Source organism: Lasioglossum baleicum, chromosome 12 (assembly GCF_051020765.1).
Source record: "Lasioglossum baleicum chromosome 12, iyLasBale1, whole genome shotgun sequence".
NCBI classification, from domain to species: Eukaryota; Metazoa; Arthropoda; class Insecta; order Hymenoptera; family Halictidae; genus Lasioglossum; species Lasioglossum baleicum.
In genome coordinates this window covers 8321933-8342384 of record NC_134940.1, presented here as the reverse complement: position 1 = coordinate 8342384, position 20452 = coordinate 8321933, and the positions used below count along the sequence as shown (strand labels likewise).

Below are 20452 nucleotides of genomic sequence, written 5' to 3'. Positions count from 1 at the left end.
GACGTTCGCCACTGGAAAGTCGCAAGAGTCGCAGATGTTTCGCGTGGCTCGTTTCATTGGCAATGACGCATCGTCCGCAAAATTGAACGGGGAAGATTATTTCTCTCGAGCAATTACTATCGTTTCCGTTTAGAACGTTTTAATCCGGACGACGAGCTGTCGTGTCTCGCCGTGACATTTTGATACACGTTGGATTCGGCCCACCCAGACACGGTTCTAACAGTCACGAGATACCTCGAGGAACGATTGCGAAAAGACCGGCGCGGCGCGGCGCGGGCTGAGCTGGGAAGATGGAAGTGTTTCGATCGGAACGTCGATTTCACGCTCCACGCCGTCTCTCATCGAACGTGATACGCTGTTTAGTCGATATGTCACCGGGATCGCCGTGCACCTTGATACACGGAGAGAGAGACTTTCCGGAAAGAATAATTTCAGCCATCTAACAACCTGCATTTCACCTTTCCCGTCACCTTTGCCCGCCTTTCCTCTCCACAACTCCCTCCGCCCCATGTCGCTTTTCTTTCTTTTTCGCCTTATTTTTCGTCTGCTCGTCGCGTTTCGCCTCGTTTCAAGCTGATCGAACTTCGACAACAAGAATTGCCGACCCGAAGTTCAAAGCAGAGACGTTTTATTATTGGACCTACCGCCTTCCCTGACACCACATCCCCCACCCTTAACCTCCCCTCGTCGTCTTGTCCTTCTTTGACAATGTCCCACCTCTCTCAGTCAACAAAGGAATTTATTTTTGCAATTCCAGCGCTATCGGATGTCGTGACTACTGACGAGCGATAATTGGATATCCTTCCACTTTCGTAGACCATCGTGGCTCTCGTTTATTAGACGATTTCTTACTTCATCTTTCTGGTTATGAGGTAGATTGTGGTTTGCACATTTGCACTGGAAATGCACTTACTGTATATGGAATATACGGTAGAATATTTACAGAAAATGTATATTTTTCTTTTTCCTTGTTAAATCGAGTCGATAAGTTTCTTTCTCCAAGCATACGTTATAACAAAAATTGCACAAAATGTAAGTAAATAGAGCCGTGTACTTCTTACATGTTGAGACCTTTTAATCGCCTTTTGTGCTCGGTAGGTTCAGTATTAAATATTCAACTAATCCTGTGTAGTGTGTAGTAATAATTCAGATCTCACTGTAGACACATATTTATATGTACAAAGTTATTTTTAGTAAATGACGGGAAAAGGTTTCAGTAGCAGCTTAACACGGTGAATAATAGTAGACGATGGTAATACGCATTGAAATTATTCTGAAGCTGAATGTGTGCATATTGTTTGGTACAATGCGGAAGATTACAAATGCGCATGACAACAAGCAGACTTGACTGTTTTTGGGTCGTGTTAGGGGTCGAGGTTCCTGACTGATAAACTTGCGTTGCGTTCATTTTCACATACTTCATTCTTTTCTGTTGTTCAGTTTTACATGATCTGTAGCACTATGGAATCATCCCATAGCCAATTGTACCATGGTTTATAATAAAAATGATTTCATAAGAAATGATTGTATAGATATCTTAGTAAAGCGCGTATTACAATAGGAGCAGCACGAAGTCTAAATAAAATCAATCTTGTCATTTTTCTAAGGGAACACGCGCGTATGAGTAGGTTTACTGTTAAAATATCTGCTATTTACCATTTGTATAGGCGTGTTATGGTTTGTGTTAGTCCGTCGACACGCGACAGGTTAATTCAACCCCATCTGAACGGCGATATGAACAAACCCCCAAAGAGAGATGTTTGGCTGTTCGGCTGGAGTATTTCCTTTCGAAAGAGGAGTCATGGTGCACACACACACGCCCTTAGACACGGGGTGCGGGAGATTCGCGATACGCTGATTTGCATGGAGGGTGAGGCACGCTCGAGTGGAACCGAAAGGGAGGGGAAAACGGTAAAAAAAAGCTTCTGGTCGCGCGACGTAATTCAAAACAAGGTTGCTGTACAGGTTTCGAGTTTCGTAGAGAGCAAAAAAAAAAAAAACTGAACCAAGGGAGGCTTCGAGGGTAGGCGGGCAACTAATTTGAGGTTAGACTAATTTTGCACGCAATGAAAAAAAGTCGCTTGGGGAGGCAGCTACCGGTACGAGGAAAAAAACGCGGACGTGGCTTATGGGGGCTCGTGGAAGTAATTAGAGTGGCGATTCTGTCGCTGGGGGCTGGTATGCAGAAACGACCGTGAAAATGGATTACAATGATTTAAGCTTCCGCCGATTTTTTCGACCGTCTCGGACTCGACGGGTGGATGAATGAACAAGTTCGTAGAAATTCGTACAAACTATTTTTTTCATATTTTAAACAAAATGATTTTTGTCGATTATATTTTCTGTGTTGAATATTTTATTCGGCTGTTCTGCGAATATCTAAAGAATTTTGTTTACGGAAGTCCCAACGATCTATCAGCTGAAATGTAACTTCACGCAACAATGAATACAAGAGTTGAAACCTGCTACCACGGCACTATACATGTGGTTACAATTTGCAATAAACTGCAGGAAATCTTTTAGAATTCCCCCTCGCAATACACCGCTAGAGTAGTATTATTGTTTTAAAGTTCTTGTCTTTGATTATACGTATCCATGGGAAATGAACGATACTCTGGAGGAATACTAGAGGCAACTAAACAATTAAGTAGCTTTATCGGAGAATATACGATCAAGCCACGATACGTAAGGTATCAGAACTGGCACAGCCGTGTCCGGCAGCTTTCTCTTACGCCGACACCAATTAAATAAACAATTGCGTTTACGCCTTGTAATCGGCCATTGTGGTTTTCTACATACAAGCTACACATATGCGAACGAATTTATTTCTGCGTAAAAATATAACCCGTCGTAGAATAAATTCTTATTATATTCAGCGTTGCGCGTCAATATTTTATGAAATCAAATCGACATAAAAATTCAATTGAATCGAACATTTAGCAAAAAGGACAAGCGTTCAAAATTGCATATAGTGCCCCAAACAAAATTATAGTTTATACTTATTCCACATGCTATCGATGCCACTGATAAAATATGAACAAAAATGAGATACGTTGACCGCCGAGTCGGCATCTATAGGAATTAGATTAAATCGAAGCAATTTACCAGTGAAAATAAAGAAAACAGAGAAGTTAAGATTTATGATGTTAATTAGTTCTTCAATTCCGCTGCATTTCGCAGGTCGTAAGCAAATTCGGTACACTCGATCATCAGGGCAAAAATTCATTTTCTGGACGAGCAATTTCGTCACCCAAATATGGGCGACACGGCGGCCAACGTGTTGAGCATGCTCAACAAAAATACAAGAATACCAAAAGATGCAGACACAGTATTACGCTTCACCGTGGTAACCATCGGATTACGGGTTAAAAAATTTGAATGTTTATCGTTGTTACTGACCTGTTGATGGCCAGGACGCGACTGAGGCTGGGAGAGAACCTGGCCTGCATGGTCTACTTGCACCGCTGAAACTATCACAAGCATTTGATGTTTTATTCGGTCTTGATGATGGTTCTCTATTTTTTTTATAAAAAAGCTTAATTCTTTCTGACACACGAGACAATACTTTTTAGTAAAGAGCAACGATACGATCTCTACATGTACGAGAAGAAAATTGTCGTAACCACCAAAGGGAATACAACTCGATCGACTTGAATGTTACTTCGAGAAATGCGTTCGGAAATCAGTAACAGTATAACAGGTCGCGTCATTATAATTTCTGAACTGATTCGGAGAAACTACAGAGCAGGCCAGACTCTCTCTCGCCTCGAAACCGACGCCTCCGTTGTGAACATGTAGAATTCATTTACAGACGTTTCACTCTGTTTGCCTTGGAAACCGGCACTCGCATTTTCGCTCGCGCTACAGGCTTGTTCGAATAATAATAAACATTGAACGCTGATCGTTCAAGTAGTTCGGATCAATAATATCGCTCTTCATTTTCATATCGCAGACGATTGTCGTTTCGTTCTTGGCACGCAGAGTCCAGTTCATACCGAACACGGAGACGTTTGTGTTACGTGATTTATACTTTGCTAGTAAAGAAGCATCGAAACGCGACGATACCAGTTTGCCGAACATGAAATCCGTCCTTTGACACACGATCGCTTCGGAGATTCATCGCAACCTGTATCCTCATTAACAGACTGCGGACCTTTACACAAAAACAAAATTTTTACATGAAACGGTTGTTGGAGAAAATTACAAGCAACTTGCAAAACACAAGGATTAAATACAAGCTTATTTCTTCGTTTTAATAAATACCAGACAAATTTTCTTTTGCACAAAAATCAGCAGTCTACTGATTAAAATAAGTCTTCGCTCACACATCTAGTCATTTATTTTATAATGGTATAAAAATTGAATAGTAACATCCTAATAAAATAAATCTCTTGATTCTTAATAATAAGAAAACAGGTTGAGAAATTCTGGATATCTGGTGAAAATTGTAATTGTATACGGTATCAGATACGTAAAATTGTTTGTTGTAAGCACGCGTAAAGACGATGGAGTGTATTGAATTATACATATAAATGGTGGACTTGAAGAGAAACGCTGTTTGTATGAAATGGTTTACTTTTCTTGTTCGAAACTTCGCGAAACCCTGACTCTCTTCTCCGTGAGCGAAGTACTTCGTCTTGTGTTGTACGGCAACACTGTACATAGTTAAGTATCGGCGTAAGGTAACGCAACCTATAATTAACATGCGGCGCAAACTGCGCGTATGAAATCGCTGGTCGATAAAAGATATTAACTAAAGTGTTCTACTTTTGCAATCGTTTCAGGTAAGATCTCAACCTTCATGCAGCCCTGCCATTTTAATGTACCCATAGTGACAAAAAAGCCTCTAAAATTTAAATTAAAACCAGTCGGGGCTCGAACCGATTCTTGATTCAAAATAAACCAACCACTGCGTATGATCTCTTCGAGTAATAAATATACATTTATGCAAATCTCCGATTTACTACGCTATTTCACGCGAAACGCGAATAAAGAACCGATTAATTTCGTTTTTTTTTTTTAAAATGGACGTTTATTAAAATGACGACTAATGAAAATTTTCATCGACTCTTGCTTAAGCTCGTGCTTCGGTATCGTGCACAGAAGCATGTGTTTAAAACTAACAATAGCTGAATAATTGTATCCAGCTTTTTTTCTTTTAAGTTGTACCTTGTGAAGTAGTTAGAGATAAGTGGTAGTTGCAGCAATAAATTTTGGCTTCATTAAGAAGAAAATGTCGATATGTTATGCTTACACAGAACTTTATAAAACAGAGTATTTCATAAGACATTGATATATTCTCAATTTATTAGCAGCGTTAAACGAAAAAAGAAATCGTAATCTGTCTTCTGGTTTTGCAATTGATCCGAACAATTTTAACTTTGCGTAAAGATCCGCGCGTCCGCGAGAGAAGTGTTTGCGGGGCCCGTGGCTCGGGGTAGCCGAGAATGAATCGGAAAGCAGCTTCATCAGCAACGTTTCCGTAAATCATACATCGGTGATCCTTTCACTTTTATTCCTGCGAAGCGTGCAGAAAAAAAGGTTCGCAAAGAAAGGTAGTAGGGGGGTGAGGGGCGCAAGAAAAAACGCAAGAGGTAGAGCAGAAGGGAGGGAAGGGGAGTTGGGGAGAGATGCACGAAGCAGCAGGGTGATCTCGCGATGGAATTTAGTTAAACAGTCGTCGTCGTCGGGGACGACGACGAGGACGAGGACGAGGACGTCGGTCGGTCGGTCGGTCCGGGTGCTTAATAAAAATCGAAGTCGTATGGTCGCTGCCTCCAACAACCCCCTCTCACACATACTGCAAGGGGGGCCCCGGGTAGAGGCGAAGCAAGTGCCACGACAGTACCCTCTCGGTTATATGCGTCTGTGTTCCCCTTACACGGATTTCACGGGGAAGCGTGTGTTTCCATCGGGTGACCGTGTGTCTTCCCCCGTGCTAGCCGATCCGTGTGTGTCCTCATACGTGTCCCCGTGTATAGCTCCCTGCAGCTCTCTCTCTCTCTCCCTCTTTCTGTCTCTGTTTGCGTGTGTGTGTATGCGCGCGTTTATAGCGTTTATAGCGAAGAACGCGAGCGGTTGGCGCGCGCGCGCCCCTTGGCCACGAGTACGGTAGCGATACGTTTCTCCGACAAATAAATAAAACGAAACCGTAAGCGAGGGAATAAAATGTGATTTACAACGGTGGAAAGACAATGGCCGAGGCTCCGCACGATAATGTATGCGGATGGCGCGGACTGGTACCCAGGGATACTGACTTCTGATTGGTCGTGCCCCGACGACAGCGCTACAACGGAAAGCGATAAATAACTGCGAGCAGATAAAACCTTTCTTTCTGCCTTGGGCTTAGCCTGGCCACTCTCGCATCGGGCTTAGCACTCCGGGCTTCTTTCCTTTTCTCTCATTCTCTCCCCCACCCTCCTTTTTCCCCTCTACTTCTCTTTCGTTCTCTCACTCTCCCTTTCTCTATCTATCTGCCCCGTTCTCTGCCTCTTCTCTTTTCATTTGCCCCCCTTTCTCGCTTTTCTTCTTCATCTCGGGCTCTCTCTCCTCTCCTCCTCTTTTCGCGAAGTCGTTGTCTCGTTGCTGCTTCCACCAAACGGTTTCAAATCATGAGGGCCGGTTCGCACGAAACACGACAGCCACCGCTGCGTGATACGTGACGAGCCACCACCGTTCTCCTATCCCTCTTTTACGTTTAGACACAAACCCCCCCTCCCTTGTCCTTGTTTTATTCGCCACCTCTATCGCAGTTTTGCGAACTCGCCCCCGTAAGGAACACAGAGCGGTCTTCGCGGAACACGAGACACTTTTGTTGGCGAGCATTGTCAATCGGAGACTTTCCTTTTCTACCGATTCCGCGGCGAACGAAAAATCGGCCACGAGTCTCGCTTCTTGTCTCTCGACGCGGCGCCGGTGTGCTTCGACCCTTATCTTTCGTAGCACCCCGACCGGTCGTAATCTCTAGCGTAACGGACACACGGTCACCGACCGAGATTTGGTAAAGAACGACACGCCTACGACACCGATTTGCATCAACGACCGTTGTTTTGGAGCCCCGGCGACAGTCGTCTGCTTATAAACAATTTTTCTTACGATCTGTGCCCAGGGATAAACTGTTTCGATGTGTGTTTCTGCTTGAAGTTGGTTTTCACTCATTGTAGTAAATAGATTGACGATCTTTATGGAAAGAGAAAATTGTTTGCATCGTCGACTGCTGTTTTGGAGCCCTGGCGACAGTCTTCTGCTTATAAACAATTTTTCTTACGATCTGTGCTAAAGAATAGACTGTTTTTATGCTTCTATCTGCTTTTTTTTGACGTTGGTTTTACCCCTGATAATAAATAGATTGACGATCTTTATGGAAAGGAAAAATTGTTTGCTTCGACGACTGTTGTTTTGGAGCCCCGGCGACTGTCGTCTGCTTGTAAACAATTTTTCTTACGATCTGTAGCCACAGGAATAATCTTAGTTTTACTTAATGTAGCGATTAGATTGACGGTCTTTCATGAAAGGAGAAATTGTTTGCATCGTCGACTGTTTCGTAGCCTCTCTAATTTTTATTTCATCAGGCAAAGCGTAATTTCCAGTTCGTGTCAGGGCCGTCACGAAAGTTGACGCAGGTACGCGATCAAGAATGTAAATTTTCCCAACAGTTTCCCCATGTTCCATCCTCGCCGCGGCGGAGACAATAGAAGAGAGACGGTTCCAAGGCGATCGATCGTTTACCGGGCCGAGATGGTGACTGAAATTCAAGGGGGATTAACTAAGAGGGGAGCCTTTACAGAAATATGATATTTTCCCCCACGGTAGCTCGTTAAAAAATATCCAGTGACGAGGGCACAACACCCTCAAAAGCGGTGGGTCCCTTAGATGCTTCTAATTTCCCAGGGTTGCCGAGTCTCCATCGAAGCGTTACCTGGTCGTTGCCGATTCCCCAAAAAAGAACGAGAAAAAAAAAACACGCGTATAAAGGCTACGAGAGTCTCTCGTGTTTTCAAAAGAAAAATATCAAGCGAATTTAATTTTCATGGAAACGATCGAACGGCCATTTCAATCCCGCCAATGACTTTTTCGATGCTCGCGCATGCACGCCGATAGCGGCCGGCTGATGGCCAATTTTATAAATCCTCGTTTGGCAACGTGTTGTGGCGCGACCGGATGCCAAAATTTTCTTTTCATCGATACCGGGGCATCGATACTGGTATTTAATTAAAAATCGCGAGTTGCTCGTCGAACCCGGGCGCCTCGATGAAAAACATGACTACGTGTGCCCGCAGAGGGTGAATAGGGAACGGGCGTGGTCGATTCGAAATATTTTGCACAAACGAGTCGAGCCGAGAAAGGGTGACGGCCACAGTCCTGGTACAGAGATGCAATTATTTAAAACAGCAATCACGGAAATGAAAGAGAGGATTGAATAGGAGTCTCCTTCCAAACTGGAGAACGCGAGCGCGCAACATTCGACCGGCTTTCCCAGCTGGAAAAACTCTCTAAAAGGCTTTTCTTCCGGGCCGGCGAGCAGCAATGCAAACCCAAAAATCAAACGGAATCGGAGAGCTGCTCGTTCCTTTTTTTTCTTGTTGGCCTCTCATCTCGTTCCTTGTTTCGACCGAAACACCGTCTCTCGCCGCCCCATCTTTAATCCTCGCGTTTTATTTGCGAAACGGCTCACGCTCGTACGCAAATATGGCCCGCGTTTCATTTATTTATATTCGCCGGGCGCGGGAAAATTGTTTGCCGTTTTCCTCGGGACTCGTTTCGCCCGCGTACCATTAGCGGGCCTCCTTCATCGGAGCCATTATGCGAGCCTAATGCACCGGAAAACGTAACGTGCGGAAGGGATTTTTATTTGTTCGTTAGCTCGCCGAAGAACGGCTATTTGATTTTACCCGGGCTCCTAGCTTATTTGGTTGAAGGAAATGCTTCGATCCACCGGGTAGAAAAATAATTGCATTATTTTGTGTGCGCTGTTTCGTTCTCGAAATAAATATTGCTGATATACATACAAATTCTGTTATAAATGCATAAAATCCGCAGTCTGGCGGACAATCAGTGTTATTTTCACAGAAATAAAGAAATTTCCGTGGAAATAGATTTTCCTTTGTTACACAAACCGTGTATATGCGCGTCGAGGGATGGGCTGGGAACGTTCGCATAGACCGTGTCCAGCTTTCCAGGCAGTTTGACGCAAAATCATATTAAGTTTATTGTTAAAACATGATCGATGGACGCGGGCAAACGATTATACAGATTACGGGCCGGCAATCCCCGCATTTGCTCACGTATGATAGACACCCCTGGCCAAGCTTGAGAACAAGCCACCACCTTTCCCTCACTGAATCCGCCCCCGGTGACTTCTACAGCCTTTCACCGGACCCTCTTGAAAACCGGCTATCGCCTTTTGTGTTTGCCACATCGGCGAGAAAGCCACTTTTACCGTGTATTTGTTATTGACCCTGATGATTGATCATTTTGATTTGATAATAGAGCCTGATAGCATCGGCTGAGGGTGGGCGGTGTCGGCTGATAAAAACCTAACCGTACCTCGTCGGCTCCCCTGGGACACAATTAGCTTGATGAATGTTCTTAACTTTGATTGTCTTTCGAACCCATTTTTCACTGTGCCAACATGTTCTCACGTATAATATAATTGCCTGAAAGTTATTTCGTAATGTGCTTGATGGTGTTAGGTAACGATGATCATCTTTTAACCCTTAGCAGTCGAGGAGTGACTCTGGGTCACCACTAAAAATTGCTGTACCATTATTCAGTACCATCTAATCAATTACGAAACATTCAAGTATTGTATGAGGTATTGCTTCAATTTCATATTCATAAAATGAAAAAAATTATATATTACGTTTATCATGTAGAGATGGCATTGCTTTCATTTGTTATTAGTAGACTGCGGATCTTTATGCAAAATAAACATTGTTTGGCATCGATAGCAAGAAGTAGAAACCAAATTGAATGTCATTTCTTCCCTTAATAATTTTAATCGAGGAGGAATCATATATTGACGTCCTCTATTTTCTAAATTTTCCAACAATTTTGAATTTCATCTACTCAATTTTGCTATAAATGCATAAAAAGATCCGCAATCTAGTTATTAGATAAGAAAAATTCCAAGAAAGGATACTCTTATATTCTAGCATTTTTTGAATATTTTTATAAGTCATAAATGCATGAAGATCGATAGTCTAGTTAAAAGTTATCCGTATATTCGCACAACAATCCTTATTATTCCACGCTCGCCTAATTGATGGCACGAGGGTAAGGCGAGCGAAATGAGCCGTGGGTATCGAACTTTTCAGATATGACGGCCGAATTAGCGTGGCTCTCTCCGAGGGAAATTACCGAGGCGAATAAGTCTTGGCGAGTTTCCCTCGTCGTGGTTAACAAACCGAGGAAGGAAAAGGCGGCCGGGTAAGGTTTACAGGAAAACCATCGCGCGTTTCCCTGAAAGATCGACGGAAGGGGAGGGTATCGAGACTTTAATATTCTTCGACAGGCGTCCCAGCCCACTTACCAACGGGGGATTTTTCGTTCTGGCCGCATATTCCCCGTCCTATGCTCCCGCGGTTTGCTTCGAATTTTAATAACTCGGGGAATGCTCAGAATCCAATAATGTCCCCGGAGCGGCTTTCTTCGTACGAACACGCGCTTTTTTCCGTGGCTAGATTCGTCTGCTTATGCGCTACGTGTACGTTACGTATAACGGAGAGACTTTTCCCCCCGTTGCGCCCATTATATCCACCCCTGAATGTCCGTTTCGTCCAGATACACGCTCGCGAATTTTTCTCTCTCTTCTCCGGACCTTTTCCTCCCTTCATCCTCTTCGGCGAACCTTTTACCTACGACCACCCCTCCAGCGACGCTCCTAAAAATCTCATATTCTGGAATGACGACGCAATTTCAACCCCCTGCTAGCCCCCATACACGCCAGTCTTATGGGGGATATTCTTTACACTACAGAAATGATCAGAATCCAGACCTTACTCGCGCACTCGATTATGAATAAATTTCTAGCCCAGCTCGGCTCGGTGTCAAATAATATATTCAAACACAGAAACGTCGAACTGTCGTCGCTGGTGAATTGTCCTTGGCTGGCGAAACGAGTACTAAATGTTCAGGGTGGTCCACCTAATTGTAGTCAGAGGTTAATTCAAGGTTGTGTTAATAATATGTCTCAGCGAAAAAATATACATTTACAGGAAATAAATGTACAAGAAAACTCATGAAAAAAAATCTTGAGAAAAAAATAACATTTTCAAAGCATTCACCTTGCAATACCGTTTACATTGTATTAGAAAGCATTTGTTACACTCAGTAAAATAAGTCTCCGTACACCCTTTAAAACAGAATAACTTTTTGATAATTAATTACAACCTTGTAAATTGTAATTTTTAGAAAATATTTCTTGCACATCATTCAGTAAACCAATGCTTCTAATTGCTTACAAAACATTAGGTATTCGGTATAATTATAAAAAAGTTATTCTGTTTTAAAGGGTGTACGGAGACTTATTTACTGAGTGTATGTCGTCAAAAATAAAGGAGACATTTAGGTGGACCACCCTCTATACACGATTTAAGTATACGTACCTATTAATTGATTTATTACTATGACATAATATCTTACTATTCATTGCTATCGATTTACATTCGTGCCAGGCAATTCGACCAACTCGGATGACATTGAAAAAATGTCCGGCGCCTAATCAAATCACTCCTCTATCTATCACTGAATTAATCGACTTCAAAATAAAAATCGTGGACAGTTAGCGAGGTAATAAGAACACGAAGGATATCATGAAACAAACGAATTATAAATACGAATACAGCATTGCACCATACATTAACAGGAACAGATCGAGGTCGTGCTGTGTACGCAGGAAGGTAATAAACTGTAAACCAACACTAGACGCGGTAACCATAGGGATATCGCGTAACAGCGATCCGAGAGTTTCCGAGGATCGACGCAAGAGAGAACCCTAATTTCTAGACCCCCTTCGGATCTCATTCGTTCCTCGATTTCTATTTCAACCCTATTCCGAAGCTCGCTATCTGCGTCTCTCGAACGAAGCTTTCACAGGAGAATCAGCCCTCCGACGTAGGTGAGATCCATCCGGGATTTTGGGGCACCTGCACCCCGAAGAATAGATTTCGGGGGTGGGTTGCCGAGGGGTGGAAATCGTCTTGGGGAGGGGGTTAGCTGAAGGAGTCGCGAGACCGATCGAGTCGGGCCGTCGACGTTCCGAAGCGAGAATGGAGAATCGAGAATCGAGGAAGAAAAAGAGGATTGCCGGGTCAAGGTGGTTGATGGCAGTTAGACGGGAGGTGGGTAGAGGGGGTTGGTTGGCGAGCTTCGAGGAATAAGGTAAGGATAATCGAAGCAATCGAACGCCGCTGCTAGCTGGCGACGAGGGCGTTGGGCCGCGAAATGAATTCCACCCTTCACCCTTCGCAAGGGTGGAAAAAAAGACAGCGTTCGTATTCGCGCTGTCGCACCCACAGACACACACACACACATACCCTCTAAAACGACGCTCGAGGCTGTTCGGAGAATGATAACGTCGCGCTAGCAGGAAGATTTGTGAATACATTAGAGAAAATGCGGAGGGGTTGATGTGCAAGTAGGAGGGCGGGAAGATGGACTCTGAGGGATGGCGGGATCGGGCTCCCTCAGGAGAACGCCTTCCTCGGAATCTTTTTCTACTCGGGTATTTATCTTGCGATCGCGAGAGTTACGACTACCGGAAGTCAACGAACTTCGATGTGTCCCTCGTTTAGAGTTCGACTGAGATTGGCGCACACATCTTCGGACTTAAGGCTCCGGGTCCTCGGCAATTTGTATCGGTTCGTCTCTCTTTGAATGATAGCAACTTGTGAAACGATAGCACTCTTCTGGAACCGTGGATTTGGATAACTACTTCTTGGAACGTACGAGTCTCGCGTGAACACCTCCAGGAACGAGTTTGCGAAGTGTGTGTAAATCGGAATTATTTTTGTACAGTGGACAGTAACAATTTTTAATCTAAGCAATTGCGATGGATAAAAACGATCGAATCCGTCATTTTAGGGGGTCGAATAATGCTAGCGTTGAAGAAGTTAATAACTATTTGAAAGGACGCGAACGTGTTCGAATTTCGAAATGAACGCGAACGAATCGGGTCAGATGGGGATTGCGATCGCTTAAAAACCTTGTTAGCACTCCCCACGTCTCACAGTTTCATCCCGCAGTGGTATGGGACACCTAATTCTTAACTCGACAAAGCGATCGGTTCGATCTAAATTGCTCCCCGTTACTTTCGCTTTTCGAGCAGCGGGGCTGCTCGGAACGTTCAAAGGACACCGTGTTTCGCGACAGTGATAAAAAGAGTCGTCGGTATTACGAAGGTGGAGACATCGTTTCCGTCCTCGATCCCCGTCGTTTCTCATCTCTGTCATTTCTTTTCGCCTCTGCCGGGCTTCTCGCTCGCTTACTCTCCTGTCGAGAGACTGATGGCGGTTTATATTACGCGGATTCATATTACCACCAATTAAACTCCTATACCAGCTCGGGCCTGTGGTGTTCATACGTTATACCGGGGGATATGGGACGTTGGTACCTGGTGCACGGTTCTCCCACATGCTCGTCTTTAACATTTTATACCGGGTGTCCGTCCACGGTTCATCCGAACAAAAGGTGTTACCAGATTATTTCTATTCTGCACGAATTAAACAGCCTCGTCGCTTTCTCCGAGTTTCTTTCACGCCAAACTTGCAGAAATTTCTCACGTCTCTATCGCGGGTCCCATGTATCGTTTCCATTTCATTATCGCCGCGAGAAGAATGTTTGCTCCTTCGTAACTTACACGGCGACCTTTGCGTGTAACGATCGCTCTTGCGGAAGGTCCCTGGGCGAGATGACTTGCAATTACGCGTAAAAGTCGCACTGACGAAATCGATGGAGGATGAACTTTGAGAAGCGAGCCACGATAGGCGATGATTTTGAGTATTTCTTATTCAAATCACATAGATCATGGACTTCGCTCAAACACAGTAATACTATGACATTTTTAGTTTCAGGCTCTCTGGTTTCGGAGGGTAACGATTTTAACGAAAAATTGCGGGATTTGTTTTCGTTGACTTATAAAAATATGAAGATTAAATTTGTTTAGATTTCGCGCGATATTTACTCAATTATTATCCGTGAAGGCGCTTTACAATTTCAGGGACACTAAAATCATTTAGTTATATTATTGACGCGAATATATTCAATCAAAAATTCTTTATATCTTTATAAGGTACCGTTTTGGGTAAAAATCCTGTGATTTTCCACCTTGCTAGATGAAGAAGATTAACGAAGCTATTAGATAAAGGAGTCAGTGGAAACGATGTGGCGGAGGTACTGTAGGGTCGCGTTTTTCCGAGCCACCCGGTGTGCAAGGATGCGAGGATACCACCGCGCGAGAGGAGACATTAATATTAAACGTCCCCACCCGAGCGGCACGAAGATCACCGATAAGATTTTTATAGTGCGATCAGGTGGCGGCGGACGCGCATTGCCAAATCGCGCTAAGGTTCCCTCAACGGCAGCTTTCGCAGTTGCGATCTGGATGCAGTGTCGCCCGAAACTGCGCTTTATAAATATTCCTCTGATAACACTACAGCCACAATGTACAAAAGACTTGTCCCGATATAACAAAAATAAAACACGAGAGTGACAAAATGTTTTTAGCAAATCGTCCGTCTAAAATTAGCAGGTTGAACAATAGAGCAGAGTACTAGAGAAGCCATCAATTTTCTAGGCTCTACAACGGTACTGGAGCCAGCCAACTCTCGTACCCCAATTCCCAGAACTCATTTCAATCCGGGAGGATAATTCTACGCCGAAGACATTCCAACGGTCAGTGAGTCCTTCCACATCATGGGTCAGACATTCTTAAAATAAATCTTTCGGCTGCCAACTTACCGAAACTTATTTGATGAAATGAATTACGCGCGCTGCGAACGTTAATGGAGACAAAACCGAAGAAAAACAAAACGAACGGCCTTATAATAAGAGCAAGTCGATTTTACTGCGTGTCACAACGTCGTCAGGACCGAAAACAGGACAGTACGACTGAAGACAAATATGTTACAGAAACAGTGGAAAGAATTTCAATTATTTCTTAATAGTCCTTTGAAAATTTCTTAATGAATTGTTCGAAATCGACAGCAATTTCGTTCGTAATACACCAAGTTATATCAATGACGTATAATGTCCTCTTCTAAAATTATTATTTATAAGAAAGTTAGCGAGTTACTTTATAAAATAAGGAAATATGTTTGTTCCTGCCTAGCAGATCCACTTTTCAACAGTAACCGAGACAATTTTTTCAGGTAAAATCTGTCAGTTGGTAATAGAATGAAGAAGGACAGTTAAGTTCGATTAATCCTTACAATTCGATTACATCACGCCGTCAATGAACCCTGGCGAGTGGGACCTATCGGCCTGGACGCGAGAACTCAGCGTAGATTAGCCCGAAGCTTCTTCGGGATTGAAAGTTCACTGGCATTGGGATTATCGTGAGGGCAACGATACGTGCGAATCACGTCGCGAGTCACGGCCCCTTTCGTGACCGGCGCTCGTGAATGCCGATGGGCGTATTCGTGTATACGTCCGAAAGGAAGAATCGATCCGAAAAGATTGAGCCGAGTATCCATACGGAGGCAGTGGTAGCGAGTTCCGTTTCTTCGTTATCTTTTTTTTCCTCCTCATGTCGATTGAAAAGTGTGCTGCGATTCTTATGGATCGGACTACGATCGAAATGAAACGGTGAGAAAATTTCGTCGCTCCATCCCGATGCGATCAACTTTTCTCATGGATCTCGACAATGAGAATCTTCATTGTCACTTGATTCTTGCAGTACCAAACATTCGTTTAAAAGAGATTGAAAAATTTTAATGTTATGTGTGCATACCTAAAATGTTTATTTAATTTGTACTTTTCTTGCTTTAATGGTTCGATCAACTTTCCTTGTGAATCTCAACAATGAGAATCTTCATTGTTAATTGATTCTTACAGTACATGACATTCATATAAAGAGATTGACAAATTTTTAATGATATGTGTGCATGCCTAAAATTTTTATTTAATTTGTACTTTTCTTGCTTTAATGGTTCGATCAACTTTTCTCGTGGACCTCGACAATGAGAATCTTCATTGTCACTTCATTCTTCCAGAACACGACATCCATTTTAAAAAGATTGATAAATTTTAATCATATGTGTGCATGCCTAAAATTTTTATTTAATTTGTATTTTTCTTGCTTTAATGGTTCGATCGTCTTTTCTCGCGTATTTCGACATTGCTTGAACATTCGTTTAAAAGAGATAAAAAGTTTTCATGTGATCTTTACATGTCTAAAATTGTTATTTAAATTGTAGTTTTCTCCTGTTTCTTTAACGGCTTCAACAACGAGGCAGAAGACTGTACCGTGATTCTGTCGAACATTTTACAGGCTCTTCTTTGAATGCAACGTCGCGTAAGTTCGTGCGCCAGTGGTTTAAGCAGACGGTAACAAGTATTGCGAACGCAATGGCGGCGGGACCGTAACATTGTAATCATCTCGGGGGAGCGTAAAAGTCAGCCGTCCGAGCGGACTTTGAAATTTCGAATCACGTCGCGGCAGAAGGTAGTCGTGTGTTCGCGATCCGAGTGATCAATTCTTAATGTAACTCCGTCCTATAGAACGGAGCAACGTAATTTGTGCGGTTCATTTGAATACTGTTGTTATGAGCCTCCGATCCAGACGAAATCCGTAGTTTTCGTTAGCTTTGCACGGTCACGTTTCGACGTTCTCTAATGACAAACACGTAAAAGTACATGCGATTCGTTTTGGTAACGACGTGCGTTAGATTTGTCGACTTGAACTTCTGATATTTATAAATATAAAACAAAAATTATTTCAAGAAGAATTATCCACGTAGCTCCTGTACGTTGTGATTAATGCAGACAATTTTTATTCTGCACAAAAATTCTAGTCATAATTCTTCTTGTTCCTAAATTTGACTAACAACATAATGTCTGAAGACGGTCTCGGCCTCATCGAGTTGCGTCACTTTTACCACAAGTATGCAACCCAGCAAAATAATAAAATGTCTGGGAGAATAATGTTGAAGGATTCCTCCGAAACATGAAACATTTTCAATGAATCAGAGAGACTGGGCGCACGTAAAATAGGCATTTATCTAAAGAACGCGGTGGGCTCCAAGCTGTCAAGCTACGGCTATATATCTTCGGAGCGAATACTTTTTAGATTACGGCATTTTGATAGGCAAACGCATTCATTTATTCGCAACATTGTTTCCGTCCAGCTTTTACCCCCTCGAACGAAAACTTCGGAAATACAGTGGTAAAGTTTTACTTCGTTTCATAAGTTTCTCTGGTCGCTAAGTCGACCACAGCGTGTTTAGCTTTCGGGGGACTCTGCGGAGATAAATAAGGGGAAGTCACTCGAAGAAAAAGAGAAGTTGCTTCGAAGTAAAAGAAAGAAGAAGCGTGAAGGTTAGGTGAGTAAGTAGAATAGGTGGAGGAGGAACGAGGAGAGAGAGAGAGAGAGAGAGAGAGCGTAAGCGTAAAGCAGGAAAGTGCCCCTTTTGTAGCCGTTGGGTGATAATTTTTAATCAGTGCATCGTAGGTCCATCGTGAACGAGCCCGCTCCTTTGTGCTCCTTTCGCGAGGAACCGAGAAGGGAAAGGTATTGACCGAGACCAAGGGCCCTTCGAAGCGGAAGGACAAAAGTTTCGGGATAATTGGGAGAGGCCAGACGTTCTGGAACCAAGAATGGGTAATCCTATAATGCTGATTTTCAATAGGATTCGGCGCATCCTTTACAATAAAATTTCGATGATTATACAGGAGCGACACTCGACAATAAATGCTCACCTCTTATCTCTCTAATGGACACATTAATTATCCGAAAGTTATATAAAAATACCAATAAAATTATTGATAGGCCTTCATATTTAACAATCAACTACAATTTTTAAAAATTATCTTGAACGGTAGTTCCTCGATGATTGCAAACACTCAGTCCGTCCATTTTATTTCATGAATCGATAATAGCCTGAATTTCCTGACGATGAGAACATTGTAGAATGAAGGAATATTCCAGCACAATTCGTAGAAGTGTTTAAGAACAGTTATCGCCGCATAGGACGACCTGTCATTTTGATAATAGACAACTATCTCTATTTGACAAGTTAAACTCCAGTTCAATTGCAGCACTTAAACTTTCAACTTGAATAAAGCTTCTCGTTAATTCTTCCTTCGCCACGTTCCTACGTGATATAGTATTTCGCACCTAAAGAATCGCACATTTATAAAACTTCGTCTGTCAGTGAAACTGTACAAATTAATAATAGTTAAACAAGTGTAACTTTTTAACGCTTGTGAATTCAACTTCCGCACGTTTTAAAATTCTTAGGTATTATTTAAAAAGTGATTGATCCACAAATCATCCAAGTATTGGATTGAACCATTGCATTAAAACTGTTCTGATTATTGTTTAAATAAAAACGTGTAAAAACTGTGTAGTAGTCGTAAAGTAGTAATCAAATAATATCGGATATGTTGTGCCGAATAAAACAATTAAACTGAAGCAATTTAGGTAAACACAGAAGATCTCATCAGCCACAAGCACGACTAATGGCGAAAAGGAAACCGCCGGGGCAGGGCAAAAAATTTCTTCGAACCTCCGCTCCGCAGGCATCGTTTCATAGTCAAATTAAAGCTTCCCCCGGCTGTTGGATGAATGCGTTTAATTCAAGGAATGGGAAGACGATTCGGAATCGTGTTTAATCGTCAGGGACGAGCCGCGGATCAGCATTGTTTTGTGGAATTAGGATCGTTCGAGTCCGGGGCCTCGGCGAGCTGCGGCGAGAGAGGCAGAGAGGGAACACACCGGAGAAAGAAGATGAAGAAGGGAAGACAGGATGAATTCGTGGTGTGGAGATGGAGCAGCCGCTGTCCGCATACCTTTAATATCTCCACACAGAGTCCTTAGTAGCTGTTGGACAGCCACGGCGATGACGTGACACTACCGGAGTTAAGTGGCGAAACGCGCGGACAAAAAGCTGGATGAAAAACCGAACCGAAACCGACGCAGACCAGCTAAAACAAAGGAGGTGTGGAGGTGTGACGAAAGGCTGAAGAAGGAACAGAGGAAGAACCCATCGGAACCATCCGCCTTCTTTCGGCGTCTGCGCTTTTTCCGACCAGCGTGGAACGCTCCTTCGAAAAATTTCTCCTTTGCCCTCCTCTCCTCTCTTTTTCATCTTCTCATCCTGCTCATTCCGCTTTAATTAACAATCCCATTTTAATTCGATTCAATTCTTCATGATTTTGTATTTCTTAGTAATTTTGCTTGTAAGTCAAAAACACATGTTGCTAGCGAGTCATTGGGAAACAGAAATGGACAGATTACCTGAAAGATGGCAACAAGTTGTTACAAATAATGGAAGTTATATCATTGTGAATAATATTAAACATATATTTTTATGAAATGATTCAAATGTTTTCTTTAAAATACGACAAAACTTTCCCTTCAACCTTACAGTGAAATAAAACCCAATTTTTTTTTATTCATGCAATGAATATCAATGAATAACAATTAATGAAATCGCACTTGGATCAATTTTTGGCTGATAAGGACCAGAAGTTTTATGACCGCAGAATTGTGAAGCTACCAGAAAGAGGGCAAAAGATCATCGAACAAAAACAATTGGGTTTCATTGCACCTTAAAATACCGAAATTACTTTCTTGCCAACCCAATACATATAAATTCTACTTCCTTGAATAATTGTGAATTAATTTTAATCATCTGGATATATTTATACGTGTTCCTGTTCATAAATGTTCCCATATTTCTTCTCGGGGTTCGTTCGACTCGATGGAAAAGGTTTGCACAATCCCCCAAATTACGCAAGCCAGACAAAGTAGCCATGCAGTAACAATAGGATACTCTCGCTCGAGGAAAGGAGTATAAATATTCCGGCGGTATAAATGATACAAGTTTATTGAACGCGCACTGAAATTCGATCAGACTCGCCGACGATTATTAGCCTGCCTCGGCCGGGTTGGGAGAAAAATTATTTTTCGCCTTGATTGAGATCTCCTGGGAGCAGGTTCGTGAGCCGATACACACATGTGGACCACATTACAAGATCCAGCCCTATGAAATATCAATGGCCTATTACTAATGTAATTTTTCGTTCAATGCCCGATGATTGCCAGACAGTCCACCCCCTTAGGGCCTTGAACTTTAACGTGGATAGATGTTCGAAAAACTTTGTTTATATGTAATGTGTAGGTACTGCTACCGCGCTGAAACAATTTTTAGTAATGCTAATCCAGTAACAAACTGTTTGTTTTTAATTACTTTTTGTTACACTTTTACCAACCTGTTTCCCACATTTTTCT

At 42.7% G+C, this 20452-nt stretch overlaps 1 protein-coding gene across 4 annotated transcripts in view; it reads right to left on the bottom strand.

The window, feature by feature from the left end:
* Zfh2 (Zn finger homeodomain 2) overlaps positions 1 to 20452 on the bottom strand; it is a 168989-nt gene that overhangs the window by 27170 nt on the left and 121367 nt on the right. For 2 of the 4 annotated variants that reach the window (XM_076435574.1, XM_076435575.1), the window contains exon 6: positions 3400 to 3470. The exons of the other annotated variants lie outside the window; for them this stretch is intronic. In XM_076435574.1, the coding sequence (XP_076291689.1) occupies positions 3400 to 3470 (71 nt within the window). The remainder of the gene's footprint in view (positions 1 to 3399; positions 3471 to 20452) is intronic. 4 annotated transcript variants of the gene reach the window in all.